The following is a 16,376-nucleotide window of genomic DNA, read 5'->3' on the forward strand; positions in this document are numbered from 1 at the left end:
TGTCAAGTCTGTACTTAGGTATCAAATATCTAAAATAACTGGAAAAAAATAGTTAAATCTTTCATAAAATTTTACACTAAAAACAATATTTCATATCCAAAGATGCATGATATTTATAAAAACAATATTTCATATTTAGCTTTTAATATGATTTGTTATAACAATTTATCATGTTTATAATAGATATAGATGTTTTCGTTAATCATATATTATTTAGCAAAAGAGAGAATAATAAGAAAGAGATATAATAATTGATGTAAGCAAATAATTCTATATGTGACTTAAAATTTTCAAAAATTAAATACAACAAGCAATTATTCAAATGTTTACTTATTTCCATCAAAGATTTCACTTGATTTTCATTTATTCATAGCAAATAGAAGCAATAAAACTACATCAGAAAGAAATCTAGAAGATAAATAGTTGTTCGTTCAATAGTAATGTATAATAATGAAGAGAAGAAATAAACCAAATGAATGACGGACATCAAATTAAAGTATAAGTACTAATGGCAAGGGTTGCATTTATTGTCAAATAACTTTTCAATATTTTGTTTGCCATTTTCTTTAGAAAGCACAAGACATTAGTTCACAATTAAGATTTTAAACAAACTCACAAACATTAAAATTGGTTTAACAGTCTAACTAGGAGTTTTATTTGACATAACATTAATTATGTTTGAAGTCATTTTCTTTCAACATTGAAACTCTCAAAACTTTCTTATCTCTTCTTTTGAGACTATTCTCTTCTTTTGAGACTATTCTCCCTTCTCACGTCAAGTCCAATAATAATAATAATAATAATAATTATTATTATAATAACATCCTCATAATCATCATCATCAACATCAACAACAGAGACACCGACAATAACAACAATATAGATTTAACAAAACAAAGTCACATATTTTCTCATATATAATTTTCATAAAATTTTACTAAATAAGTTTGAGCAAGAAAAAAATTCATCTCTGACACAAAGATTTGGGGACAAGGATCCTCTTGAAACAAATTATATGCATGTTTCTTCCCCTCTTTCTAACACTTGATCATTGTTTTGTAAATGATAAAACCAAATAATTTCAAACCCATATAGGAGACGATGTTCACTAAAACCCTCAAACAATCCAGAATCTTCAAACCCATAAAACCTACCAAACCAAATAAAACTGGACACACCAAAAAGACGGAAACGCACCCGTGGGCAACATCAACACCGTTGATCTCCTTCCCGATCCAGAACATTCAACCCTCTCCTGTTAATCTATTTTCCTATTCACCTTCCACATTTCCCTCTTTCCAACCAAAACCCAACCATCACTGAAAACAAAACTAGGCCAGGCTCCCCAAACCAAGAAACCCCAACCCTGTGGATACAACAGACGAAGAGAAGATGAAGAAGGAGATTAGGGTTGTAATTTGTAGATCTGGGTGATCTACTATCAATGAGAAAAAAAAACGGGATTCACTTGCCACGAAGAGAATAGGGAGAATGAGGTAGAAGTTGTGACTCGCGGTGGTTCACTGTGGAGGAGGAGGCTCGATGGTGGTATTCTGGGTTTTCATGTGTTCTCGGTTGAGGGAAAATGAATTCATAAATTAAAAAAACTACAACATTTGATTTAGAAAACTGAATGTGCATAATATGAACAAAAAGCGTAATCATACCTGACAATATTTTCAAGATAATATGAAATAATGTGCAGTCAGTGAGACGTTAAAGCTGAATTTTGTTAACAACAAGGGCCATCGATTTCTTAGATTCCCATTGATGAGCCTCTTTCATCTAAAAGAAAGCAGTTGCTGAAAGAAGGAAGATAAGAAAGACAAAAGAAAATGAAGAAAGAAGGATGAAGAAAGGGATAATAAATGCAGAAAGTTAGAGTGACGACAAAGGTAATATAAGAGGAGAATACTAGAACCACACATGTTTTTCATAGTGTCACTGTGTAAATGGCGCGTGCCTGTATGAAGCATCTTCTGACTCATTAGCTTCGGTTACTTTCTCTCATTGATACAAAATAATGACGTATACCATCGATTTTTATTACATGGGAATGAAAAAAAATTCACATTGAATCCTTTGTGACAAATGATAAAGAAGAAGAAAATTTTAAAATTGATTTTCACCAACAAAGATAAATCATACTAATAATTTCTTGAGCAAGTCTTACTCAATTCAAAAACTCATATTACAAACCACAAGGAGTGGTGAAGTGGATAGCTCACTTCATCCCTTACCATGAGGTTGAGAATTTGATCTCCACCCATGGGAATCAAATCATATTGTGTCTATTAGTTTACCGCTTAGTGCGAGCAGCCGCAGTGAGAGTATTAGTCATTGTTTTCAATTTGACCTTTCTTTTCTTTTAAAATATTCACACAAGAAGTTCTCATGTTAATAACTTTGGTCTTTTGTATTAATTAGAGTGATAGTAAAAAAGTTGTTAGTTACTTTTATTAATTTCTTTTTCTTTTATTAAAATTTGTTAGACCAAAATTAATTACCTACCAAGTACTCATATAATAGTTTCATTTCAGAATTCAAAAATTTTGACAATTTATTTATCTCTAATTGTGTGCCCTCAAGTGTTTATTTCGTAAGTACTTGACTCGCCTCTAGAACTATATCAAATTGAAACATATACATAAAGGACTTTTATATTGAAAAAATCCTAAAAAGGATATCTCAGTGAAAACGCCTAAAAGTGGAATCATTAAACTTTTATACTGTGTTTGGAATATATTTTAGACACATCAAACATTCATTTTGTGAGTTAGGAGCCAAAAGAAAATGTAAACATAAATATTTACTTCATTTTCCTAAAAATCTTTTTAAGTTCATATAAATATAAATGGTTTCAAAAAGAAATCGGGCCGCAAAATTTAATATTATTAAAGGAGCTCACTGTATAAAATTACACATTGAAGGGTTAATATAAACACATTTTAGTAGATTAAATAATAAATACATTTTTACCCAATAACTTTTATGCATTATGTCATATGCTAAATTGTTTGACATCTTATAATTCTATTAAATCAATTCAAAAATTAAAGACTTGAGTGAGACATACCTTGGAGTAATGATTCATGAACCACTGAATAGTAAAACACCTCTAAACACCCATTTTTCCTACGGATTTGGCCAAATAATACACTGAACTAACCACCTAAATACACATGACTAACCATAAAGCACAGAACCGTGTAAAGTTGAAATTCCTAAGTCATGTGTATTTAGGTGGTTAGTTCAGTGTATTATTTGGCCAAATCCCTAATTTAGGAATTTCAACTTTACACGGTTATGTGTTTTATGGTTAGTCATGTGTATTTAGGTGGTTAGTTCAGTGTATTATTTGGCCAAATCCCTTATTTAAGAATTTCAACTTTACACGGTTATGTGCTTTATGGTTAGTCATGTGTATTTAGGTGGTTAGTTCAGTGTATTATTTGGCCAAATCCATAAGAAAAAGAGGTGTTTAGGGGTGTTTTACTATTCAGTGGTTCATGAATCATTATTCTTTCATAGGCAGTGTGAATATCATTAAAAAAACTCATGGTTTAATTTTGGCACATATGTAGGTTTGTCCTGTGCAGCTGTTTTAGGTGTTGTGAAAAAAGGCAATTTCATTAAAATTCGATTTGACCATATAGTAACCCCACCGAACATAACTGTTAAGTCAAACTATTTAAACATGAGCATTGAATATTGTATTTGACTAAGACTTATGAAATTGATCATTAATATATGGTCAACTAGATATAAATGAATTTAAATAAAGTTGTTCTCACATAAAAGGAAAAATGAACAATATTCAAACATGGTCTCATAATGTGTTTTGATGTGGGATTTCATAGAGGGATATGTTTGTTGAGATGGTTTTTAATTTTTCAATCAAAAATACCTTAATTACATATTAAATCATATAATTTAAAAAATAATATGTAATTTGATAGGGTGTTTTCCTTACTCAATGCACTGAAAAATATTTTAAAAGTAATAGTAATTGAGATACTTCAAGTGAATTTTTCATATTTTTTTTTTTGAAAGTAAATTTTTATTTGTGGCAAAAAGCTTGGTTCAAAAAATTTCCCGAGGGTCTTCAAAATGTTGCTTCAAGTATTGGAACGTTGTTAAATTCCAGCTCAAATAGGTTCCATATTAATTGAATGACACTATATTCTCAAAAATAATTTCAATTTGTCAAGTCTCTAAATTTTACCAACTCAAACATTTTAGTTAGACCTAAACATTTTAGTTGATCATTGTAAAAGAACATCAAAACATAATTGTATTACTAATTTTTCACCATTAGGACCAAACTTTACTAACATTCGAGTTCTAGCACCACCACTGCCTATAGTGATTTGAAGTTAGTCTTCGCTCAATAGATGTATCTAATAAATAAAATATCGCGCATTTGATTTATTGGATACATTAAAAGACTATATACTAACTATAAATCATTAAAGGAGAGACGATGCTTGAACTCAAATGTCATAAAAGCTTGGACCTGGTGGTGGATAATCAGTGATACATTAAGGGAATTGTAATTAGACCCCCTTCCCCCACATCTATTCCAACTCCCCTTTAAAGTGTGAAAAGTTTAAGATGCCCTTTTTAAAATAACTTCCCAAAACCCCCCACCTTCCCACTTCACCACCCCAGTTCTTTCATTTCAAAAATTCCCTCCATCAAAACTCCCCTAAACCCCCCAAACCCATACCCTATTTCATTCACCACAACCTTTCTTTATCTACCTCCACATATCACCATCATCTTCCTCTACATCTCAACAACGACCGACCAGCGCCAGCATCTTCGCTTCCCGCCGCCTTGATCGGAGCGCGCCATCGACCACTGTTGCAGCCACGCCCAACCACCACCTTTTTTTTGACTCATCGCGATCTGGTACGTACTAGACCCGACCCACCAGTTAATGTATCGTATCGCACTTTTAAGGTGCGATAGATACGCACCTTTAAAGTGTGTTGCTAACGCACCTTGAAGGGGCAATTGGAGCGCACTGTGAAAGTGCGATAGTGGCGCACATTCAAAGAGCGTTTGCTATCAGTGAGTGATCTGCAATTCCTTTCTCCCATTTATGTTTCTAATGTGGTTCATGAGGGGAGGAGAGTAATTTTAAAACAATTTTACTTTAGTTGCCCTTATTTTTATAAGGGTTTTAATAGCGAGCAAAAACATTTTTATCCAACGAAATGTTTTCCCTCAATTCTCCCCATTTTTAAAGAGAAGTCAAAATTAACTTAGTATTTTTAACCTCCTCGGTCCCCTTCTTAAAAAGTTAACCAAACATAATAACTTAAAAAAAAACCTCCCCTTGTGGTTTGATTAGTGTACTTTTTGTCTTACAAACCAATTTGGAAAAAGAATTTTCAGAATGTATAAAGAACAAACCCTTTAGATATTTTTTTCGCACTTTTAATACGCGAAATGTATAATTTATGTTCATCATTTATAAGTGTGGTGTGTAATTAATCCTTACAAAAGTTTTTTTTTTTTGTATATCAGAAAGATAAATTGTACCCGCCGGGAATTGATCCCTAGACCTCCCCTACCCAATGCATATGTCCCTCAGCTCCTAACACTTGAATTATCCGACAAGGACATATAATTACAAAATATAAGTGCAGTAAATTTGAGTCTCTATCAGAAATTAAAAATGAATGACATTAAATCTAGGCTTAAATATGTTGGGGGCCCCTATAAAATAGGGGTCCTTTGGTTTAAGCCCCTACAAAATTTTTTCTTGGGAATAAGCCCCTAATGAGAAAATAATATATAGTGATAAGCCCCTGTCGTCAACTTCCGTTAAAAAATATATGAGTCAGCAAACGGAGCTGACGTGGACCTTTGCCACCTCATCAAGTGGGCCCACAAGCTGCTGACGTGGAAATGAGAAGAGAAATATGAAAATGCCAAATGTGGGATTTGAACACAAGACCTAGAGCATAATGGGCAACATCCTTCCCACTAGGCTACAAGCTGCATCATTAGTATAAGTGCAAAATTTAATATATATCTTATTTAAACTGAAGCTGCTAATATTTCAACCAAAAATTTAAAAATGTCCTAAGCATGATTTGAACCCAAAACATAGAGGTTCATGGAGGAGGCTCTAACCACTAAGTCAATGCCTAATTTATGCATGTATTTTTAGCGCAAAACTAAATATATATTTAAAAACAAACTGATAATGCTAAATAAATTTGATGTGGTAGTTCTAAAAATTACATTTTTAGGCTCTTATACGCTCTTATATAATGTATCAATTGGAGTTCAAAAAAATATAATGTATCAATTTGAAACAAAATAAAATATTAAATGTAAATAGAAAAACATATTTACAAAACTTTAAAACGTAAAAAAGTTAAATCTTACAAATTTATTAGAGTTCATATATTGACTTCTTTTAAGTACTAATGAGTATATATACTGAAAGAACAAAATAATAGTTTTTTATGATTTAAGTGGGGTTGAATTCTTGTTCTTTTTTTTACATAATATATATATATATATATATATATATATATATATTGTTGTGCGCATGAATAACAAAATGAGCCAGTGGCTCAATTGTAAGGACATTGAGTATGATCCTCCATGTATGGTGTTCGAATCCTGATTATGGTGTTTTTAAAAAAAATTGTCAGTTTAAATGAGATATATATATCAAATTTTGCACTTGTATTAAAGATGCAGCTTGAAGCCTAGTGGGAAGGATGTTGCCCATTATGCTCTAGGTCTTGGGTTCAAATCCCACATTTGACATTTTCATATTTCTCTTCTCATTTCCACGTCAACAGCTTGTGGGCCCACTTGATGAGGTGGCAAAGGTCCACGTCAGCTCCGTTTGTTGACTCATATATTTTTTAACGGAAGTTGACGGCAGGGGCTTATCACTATATATTATTTTCTCATTAGGGGCTTATTCCCAAGAAAAAATTTTGTAGGGGCTTAAACCAAAGGACCCCTATTTTATAGGGGCCTCCAACATATTTAAGCCTTAAATCTAATGGCAGGTTGAACCACCATGCAAGAAATCCCCTGACTTGGTTGGTGACCAGCTGAGCTGACTTATCCTCTTACACATTTAGCATTCTCATCACCCAACAATGAGAGGCTGTGCATTACCTTTAACCAAATTGACACCTCCATCTCCTCCCCATTTGGCCAACAATGGCATCAACTCCTTTCCTTTTCCCATTCTTCCCACTCAACCACCATTGTTCCCATCTCACTCTCTCACCATTCACACCCCAAACCCCAACACACACTTCTCATCTTCCACTTCAACTTCCTTCTCTTCCTACCACCACCAACAGCAACAGTTACAGCAACCAGATGATGAAGATGATGAAGAAAGCTTTCAAGTACTGACATCTCTCAGAAGCGATTACAATGACATCATGATAGTGGACACCCCAAAGTCCAGAATGCTACTCCTTGATTCATCTCGTATACCCTTTTCTCTAAATCTGTCTCTTTAGTCTTAATTGTTGTTAAAGATTCAAACTTTACTTCATGGGTGATGTGGGTGTGTAATTTTTCAAATGGGGTATTGCATTTTTCCAAATGCTTGCAATTTTTTCTCTTTCAGAAATATGTTTAAGTTGCTTACTGTAAAATGTTTCTGTTGCTTTTGTTGTTGCAGATAACGTTCACAGCATTCTTTACAAGGACAAAAAGTGGACTGATTCCTACTGGGTATGTTACTTTGACATTGTTGTTTTGGTGTATAATCCTTACCTTTTTTATGCGTTCTTGCCTCCGAACGAATGTGGGTGGTGCTTGTTCTGTAAAATAAAAAAGAAAACTTCTAATGATAAAGTGAATTGAGGATAGCAAGAACACTATTCGTTTTACTGCGGTTCGAATTTCATATATCAAAGTCATGCTCAAATTGACTATAGGAGATGTATATATGTTTAAGTTCATATGTTGTTCATATATATATTTTTGGAGACATGCATCCATGAGGTTGAGAATTGCTAGGGCTTCTTAAATAATTTTTCCTATATTCAGCTTACCCCATTAACTTGTTATATTTGAGATGGAAATCGTTAACCTGACTTCTTAGGATTTTCTGATTTAAGAAAATTTATGAAACTTACTGAGTAAGCCCCATATAATGGTGAGAATGGTAGCGTAGGACACACTGTCAAATTGATCTCGCTCATGGGTCGAATTTATCATATCTTAACCGTGAAAGTTTTTTTTTTCATAAATTGTGTTATTCTGCTACCTTATATTGTTACTGAACACACAAGGGGGGGCTCCTGTCCAGTGTTATATTTAGTATCAAATTAGCATCTCCCTGCTGAAGCAGCAGCATCAGGTTACCATTAAGTTTATAAACTTTGTTACATGTATGCTATGTATGTGTACGGTATTTTTCCATTGCTGTTTACATAATAGGTCAGCTATTATCTCAGGGTTTTCTGAACTTGTTGCATTGAACAGGATGAATTTGCCAGCTTGCCTGCTATTGTTCCAAAAGGTCCCATTGCTATCTTAGGTTTGGTAATTCATTTAATTTTAGTGAATTTATATAGCTAGAATGGAATTCCTTAAATATCACTGATCTTCTGACTTCTAACTTCTAAGTAATATCATATGGCTTTAAAAATTTCAGGGTGGTGGAACTGCTGCTCATCTGATGCTTGACCTATGGCCTTCACTACACCTCGAAGGCTGGGAGATTGATGACATTGTAATATCTGTTCTTACCTGTGATAAGATTTTTGATAAATTTAAATGGATTTTCAATTGTTTACCCCCTTAGCTATTTGTGGCTTCAATTTCCCTGTTCAACTTTTATCTCTTCTACTATGGTGATCTAGAGCCAAGAATCTTGAATTTAATAAAAAACAGCAATTTCTGTGAAACCCTGATTATCAAAATTGAAACTCCATAGTCAGTTAGAAATAGAACATTCCAGGAAAAACAAAATAAACATGGCATTTTTACATGGTTTTGATTCAACTTTTAAATCTGTTATTGAACTGTAGATTCAAATTATAGTAGTCCATTAGTGTTTGGATCTTGAACGCATCTTCATTATTCTGTCAAACTACCTCTTGTGGTCGACCCATGATTTCCTCATTTGTGTGCCATCAGTTACCAAAGTGTTGCAATGTGTGGTAATAACTGATAAGGAACTTCTGTGTAGTAATCTAGGACACTAAGGAGGTTTAGTTAAAACTTAACTGTAATAGTAACGGTGAAGGTAGCTTCTCCTTTACCACATACATGAACCCTTATAGTAATAGGTTCATATTCAGATATCAGAGCACAGAGAAATTAAAAAAATCAATCTCTTTCCACAAAAACTGCCAGTATTCTGAATTCCATTTTAAGATTCTGGTTCTGATCCAGTTTAATCCATAGCCCATTATGATGTCCCTAGTATTCTATTACAGAAAAACTACCTTTCTTGCTGACAAAAATCTTTCTTCAGCTTATAGCAGTTGGTTACATTCTGCTTCATAGAACAAGTCTTCCAAAGGTTGTATCGAAGCCAAGACATAGTCATGGAACCCTCCTTAATCTTTATCACACTCATCTAATCCACCCACATTCTTATTGGTGCTTCTCCTTCAATGTGATTCAGTTTCTGTTGTCCTTTGGGTGTGATACAAATAACTTATGCCCACTACAGCATAAATAATTTTTTCCATTAAGCCGTCAGTTGGATGCGTGACAGGCAGGTCATTAGGATTTAAGGGCTCGGACTATTGAAAACTGAAGAAGTTGTCTGGAAGTTGAGGAATCATGTTCTAACATGGTGGTTAGGAGAGGTAAAAATGTCTTTGGTTAAGCTGGATAAAACTCTATTGATGGTTCCTTTTTCTGTTTTCCCCTTCAGATGTGTTTGGTTTCTGGTTTCCCTTTATTATCAAAAAAAAAAAAAAACTTTTTTCCTTAAAAAGATGCTAGCTTGCAAATTTCTTTTATGATTCATGCTTTCAATTAAGTTTAATCCCTAACTATCATATGTCTGCATTGATTTGATCCTAATGCACGTGTTCTCACCCAAATTTTCTTTTCTTGAAAAATCAATAATTAGTTGATTGATAAAGCTAGAGATTATTTTGGCTTATCCGATTTGGAGAAGACAACAGAAGATGGTGGCATTTTAAATGTTCATATAGGTGATGTCTTCATTCCTTCAGAGGATTTACACAGAAGATATGCTGGTGAGTCGTTCATATTGCATATTGTCTATTTTATCTAATTCAAATTTTATTTTAACCCCATCTGGTCAAAATATTTTCCACAACCTAAACTTCTGAGTAACAGAAACTCTTCCTTATATGCATTTCCATTCACTTGTTGAGAAAATAATGGAACAAGTGTAGCACAATTCAATTGATAACATTGATGCTTCCATGCAAGGTTGAATGAATCAAGTGGATATATCTTTTTTTTTATCCAATAGCAATGCACAATATAGATATCACTTTTCTCCTTTTTTGATTCGAAGAGTTTACTATTCTATTACTATTGGCTAACTTAAATTTGAATGATTGTTAGGGATTGTAGTTGACTTGTTCTCTGATGGAAAAGTTTTGCCTCAGCTGGAAGAGGTATGTAGTTGTTCTTCTACATACAGTTATAGCAAGGTGGTAGTTATGAGAGCCGATGTTAGGAAGAAGAGAGTAGCAGAGAGAAACAGCCTTCCAATTTACTGAATATAACTGAAAAGAGAGTTCGTTAGTTTTGAGATATTATTCAGATTTGTAGAGATATGGATTATTTAGATATATAGTTTTCTGACTCAGCAAATTCTAATCTCTAAACGTTAGGGATTGATCTTCAACTTTGTATATAAATATCGTCCAAATCATTTGAGAAATACACAACAAAAATTATTCCTATTCAGATTAACGTTGACACCATAGCTCTGTTGTCCGGGACACCCAAGTCTTCACTCATCTATCCTCAAGGAGGCTGACCCGTTTCTGTCCATCTTCTAGTGTCTGAAGTAGCACCTTACTCAGTTTAGGGATTGCCAATCTCTGTTCCTCTCAAGCCCCAAGCAGCATCGTTGGAGGAGCTTCCACGTGCCTCACTTGTGATTTTTCTGTGGAGTTTGCTGACACATGGGGCCCAATGAGTACGGGGACGGAAATTGAAATTACTACCCACGTGGCTGTGGGGATAGGCACGTACTACCCTACCCATTTCCATCCCTAAATTAGCATCTCCAATGCTAGGTTCTTAGTTCTTAGAACCTTGCCTTGGAGATGCTCTGAGTGGCATTATAGATCAATCTAGTTGTCCTCATACCCCATAGAAAAATAGTGCAGTTGAGAGATAAAACATATTATAGACCCTGCTCTTATTCTCCTCCTATTGAATGCTAATGCAACCCTGTTATTTCCTATGGACCCACCTAATTTTGTTCTCCCTCATGTTTTTGGATGTGCTTGCTATTTTCATGATGTCTCTCAATGTCGCAATAAGATGTATGCTCGTGCTATCAAATGTGTTTTTTTGTCCACTCTCATGCCCCAAAGTAGTATTGATGTTACTCTCCATCTACACAGTACAAGTCGTTTATATATAGCTTTAGATGTCCCGTTTTTTGAAGACACCATATTTCATCTCCTTAGATGCAACTTTAGTTGAGTTAGGCCCATTTCTGTAGGTATTTCCTGTTTCTCATTTTGACTATGTTATGTCTATTCTTACTGCTATAGAAGTGTCAGATACTTCCTTGACACCATTGGGGTTTATCCTCCTTTTGGTCCATTTTGGCATCACTTATGAGCGTCAGTCATAGCCCACTTATGAGCGTCAGTCATAGCCCACGAATCCTACTTCTACTCTTGCTGTTGAGCCCATTGATTCAGCTCCTGTTCCAGTCTTCTCTCCTACTTTGGCCCATCTACCTCTACTGACTTGCCGATCTCCCTTCCCAAAGATAAACATTCTACTCTTAACCCTCTTCCCATTAAATATCCAACTGTTTGAAATATTTCGTTGTGTGGCAGACCACTCTATTTTCCTTAGATGCTCACCATCAAATAAATACATTTATCTTGTCGTTTATGTGGATATAGCCATGAAGGGGATACCGTGATATTATAGTTACTAACATGTGATGATTAAAACAAGGTATCGAGGCTCTAAAACAACACTTATTTTATGATTTATAGAATAAGGACGTAGGTCCATTGTGTTCTTATAGGAGGTAATTTTATTTCATAAACGATTTAAAAAGTAAAGTTTTTTTGCTTGGTGTACAGAAGCTGAGCACCGGACTATGGCTCACACCTCATGTGAGCTCTTGTAGCTGAAACATTTGCTTCAAGAGTTGTTGTTCTACATAGTCAATCCCATGGAGATAGTATTACTAGTCATTTGTGTCCCTCTCATCCAATCCTCTAGTTTTTCATGAGAGGAAAAAGCATATAGAAAGGTCAATTGTCACTTGATTTGAAAATAGATCCTCTTCAGCATCATCAAGTCTTCATCTGTCTGCTCCAATAATCAACGTACTGATATTTTCACTAATTCTTCATAGGGTCCAAGGATAACATACGTATGTACCAAGCTGGGTGAATATGATAATTGGATTTATTGTACTTTTCTTAGTTAGATGATCTTAATCCGCTAATATGTGCATATATATATGTATGTATATTGTATAAATTAATCGTGCAATATACACAAAAATATTTGCTATTCATATTCAAGTGCACCTTCCACTTTTTAAACACTAACGAAGGAAGGGTTAAAGCTCTTCTTGAGTAAATAGCAAGGATTGGGGGAGCCACATTATGCACCCAAAAGATGTTTTATAGCTCTTGAGAATTCATTGATTGATTATGAAAAAATTGTAGATCCGGGGCAAGGTATGTTGGATATCTAGGCTATGTAATTTTGCATTTGGGTGGCAGCCATGCTGCAGTGGCCAGTTCTAAAAGATTTGTAAAGGATTATGGAAAAATAACCATGCCAGTGCGTGAGCTATAGAAGAAGCACAAATTTCTGTTGTCTTGAGCAGCATATCCTTTAAAGAGATGATGACATTCATAATGTTAGGCCATCCATCAGAATATATAATTAGTATCATTGCTCTGCCTATAGATAGTTATGAGAAAATATTGCTATCATTATGGAAAATGGAGGGCAGTCAAATACAATATGCTTATACTACTATACTGAGAAAAATTGCTCTGCCTCCAGTGATAAGACAAAAGGGGATGAAAATTTCTAATAATCTTGTTAAAATTGTGATATTTTGTCTTGACGATGAACATCTATTTTACTTGTATTTTTCAATTTTCCTTACTTTTTAATTGCACAAAAGACCCCCCAAATGAGTTTTCGATAGTTTATAATCTGGATCATTATTCTGTAATTCACAAATTACTTCTAAAAATCGAAGGCATTTATCTATTGCTTTCTCTAATTCTGTTTCTACATTCTTCTTCTGCAACATGTGTAAATATGAAATATTTGTTAAATGGATTTATGGAATCATAAGGCAGACATTAATCCTTTCAAATTTTCCAAAATAAAAGTGATTTGAGTTTGATAATTTTTAATCATGTATGTTCGTATGAGCAACTTCTGCCGGTGACCTGCTTAACTGATTAATCTTTTCTTCAAAGGAAAGAACATGATGACATTTTATAACTTTTACCATCTCAGGACAGGGTAGCATCATGTTTCATAGTTTATTTATTTGGCAGGTTAGTGCTTGGTTGGAATTAAATGAGAGATTGATGGCGAATGGTCGATTTATGGTGAATTGTGGTGGCATTGATGGAGGGTCAAGCATCATGGATGGTTTTACTGATCCGCAAATTTCATCAAGTGATGAGACATGGTTATTAAATCCAGCAATGAAGGCATTATCCAAAGTATTTCCTGGACAAGTAGGACTTCTTCTGCTGACAGCTGATATAGTATTGTGTTTCCCATGGTTTCTTCATTATTTCATGCACTTCACAATGACAGTACTTCCTTAGCAGATAAGTTCGATAAACACATGCAATCTTTACATGCTGAAGTATAATATGAGAAGAAAGTAAACAGATACTATGTCCTTACTCTAGGGCAATACGTTTCTGAAAAGAAATTTCTATTGGAAAATGTATGGACAAACTTTAGGGTGTATGACCCATTATTTAGCATATAAGAGCACTACTAAGCATATGATGCCTACTGAGTGATTATGATGGTCAGGACTCAGGAGACTTTTTGCATATGGGAACTATTAGAATTTGGGTTCGGTAATCTCTACCCGAAAAGCCAGCTTAGGGTTGAGGGTTGCTCTACCATTTATTAGGACTATTCTGGTCATATCTCTAGTAATGTAGGACTTTCCAACAGACCCCCTCACACCCAGAGCTGAACATCTGGAGCGTGGAATTCGCAGGAATGAACATGTGAGGGTGGCCCATATATGGGTGCCTGGGTGGTCTCCAATATACAGATCTATGATAGACTCTAACACCATATTAGAATTTGGGCTAGCCTAACTCTACCCCAAAAACTAGCTTGCTCTACCCTTTATAAGGATTATTTTGACCATATCTCGAGTCAATGTGAAGACTTCTCAAAAGGAACTATGCTTTAATGAGGCTAAAGTACAAGAAGTTTTACACATTGGAACTATAGGCTTTAATGATGTTAAAATACAAGGTTTTATGTTCTTAGGATGATCATGATGCATGGCCCTTGGAATGGTGCTGCATTTAGATGGTGTTAGGATATGAAGGTTCTTTATGCCTCAGAACTTTATCCTCTGGTGATTATTTAGGACTGTCTAATGCTTACACTGCTAGTGTAATGCATATGCATGGTCTGAGATGTGGCTCCTTGATCAGACAATTGGGTAAATGGCCAAAAATTAATTTTTTTAGAATTCATCACTGAGGCACCCATTAAAAAAAAATCACAACAATGCTGCAATTGTAGTGAAGGATGATTTATTATTAGGTCATTTTGAATATTCTGATGAGTTAATTAGATGTTGCATACAAAAGATTGTTTTTAATGAATGCCTGTTATACTAATGCCAATTTGACATCCTATATTCTTTGACCTTTTAATACCATCTTTGAGGCTGCTTACAGTTTGTGTCTGCATTTCTCAGCTAAGTTGGAAGAGAATGTCAAAGGAAACAGGTGCAAATTTTATGGCACTTACAGGACCCTTGCCTGATCTGAACTCTTGGTCTGCTAGTGTCCCATCTCCTTTGAGCACAAGTGTCAAGGATTGGAGACCTTGTGAGCTGGTTTCTAGAATATGATCTTACCACTTCATAGCTAATGTGAAAATCTGTTTTTGTAGAGAAAGAAGTGATTTTTTTTTAAAACTATCTTGAACAAGTATCATTTAATCATTTTCTTGGATAAAAATGTACTTGTATACCAAGAGTAATGTTTGTGTAGAATGAGCTTCTATAGAAATTTATTTGTACTAATTTACTGATAAAAACAGTGGTGGCATTGCAAATAATATTAGGTCTCGTGGGTTGAGGCAGTGTTGATGGGGAAGCTTGTGTTTTGTGTTGGATTATCTTGGTTCTTGGGGCTGTTTTGGTTTGTTTAGGTGCCTCATTGGGGTTTTTTAGCTTTTGCTTTTTAGTATGGGGTTGTTTCTAATTGAGCGATGATTAGCTTTTTGTTGCTCTAATCATCATTTCCCCTTTGAGCTTAGGTCTCAATTTGCTTATATATAATATTATCTTTTGCTTTCAAAAAAAAAAAAAAGTGGTGGCTAGCTCCTTGCAAGAACAGGAGATGCAGAAAGTAAAGAAGGAAATATCAGAGAAGCAAAATGCTATATTTGTCCTTTGACTTCAGCCACCCCAGACTATCCAAATGATTCAATGCCCCTATAGTACTCTATTCCCTTCAAATACACGTTACTTTCCACTGTCCCACCCTTCATACCTATTTCCTACTATCACCATTCAGCTAGAGCCACTTTTTTCTTCCACAACTCTCGTTCCACTACACTTCCTAGCTCATTTCCCAATGAGGGAATAATGGTAGCTTGGGAAATGAGTTGTCCCCCCTGTATGTGATAACATGAATAATTATGCTATTTAGTATGAAGAAATGAGTTGTTCACTTGTCCCCCCTGTATTGATGTGAGTAAAGAAAGAGACAACACAGAACTACATGAGGGGAGTGCATGTAAAAATTGTTCTGCAAGTAATTGCATATACACTCAACTAAACAGGAAATGAATCTTTTCATGTCACATGAGTTTATCATGTAGGGTGGAGCAATTCGCAACTCTAAGTTAACTTTTGGGATAGAGTTAGATTTAACTCAAATTTTAAGATTGTAACATATCACAGATTTGTTTATTTAGCCAGTCAT

At 34.5% G+C, this 16,376-nt stretch overlaps 1 protein-coding gene across 1 annotated transcript; it reads left to right on the forward strand.

The window, feature by feature from the left end:
• Positions 1 to 7,049: 7,049 nt before the first annotated feature.
• LOC130747714 (uncharacterized) lies at positions 7,050 to 15,649 on the forward strand. The gene is made up of 8 exons (XM_057600730.1): positions 7,050 to 7,482; positions 7,679 to 7,731; positions 8,488 to 8,547; positions 8,660 to 8,737; positions 10,094 to 10,223; positions 10,561 to 10,613; positions 13,731 to 13,916; positions 15,140 to 15,649. The coding sequence occupies exons 1-8, from the start codon at positions 7,140 to 7,142 to the stop codon at positions 15,293 to 15,295; spliced, it is 1,059 nt and encodes a 352-aa protein (XP_057456713.1). The 5' UTR covers positions 7,050 to 7,139; the 3' UTR covers positions 15,296 to 15,649.
• The last annotated feature ends 727 nt before the right edge of the window (positions 15,650 to 16,376 follow it).

Source organism: Lotus japonicus, chromosome 3 (genome assembly GCF_012489685.1).
Source record: "Lotus japonicus ecotype B-129 chromosome 3, LjGifu_v1.2".
NCBI lineage: Eukaryota > Viridiplantae > Streptophyta > Magnoliopsida > Fabales > Fabaceae > Lotus > Lotus japonicus.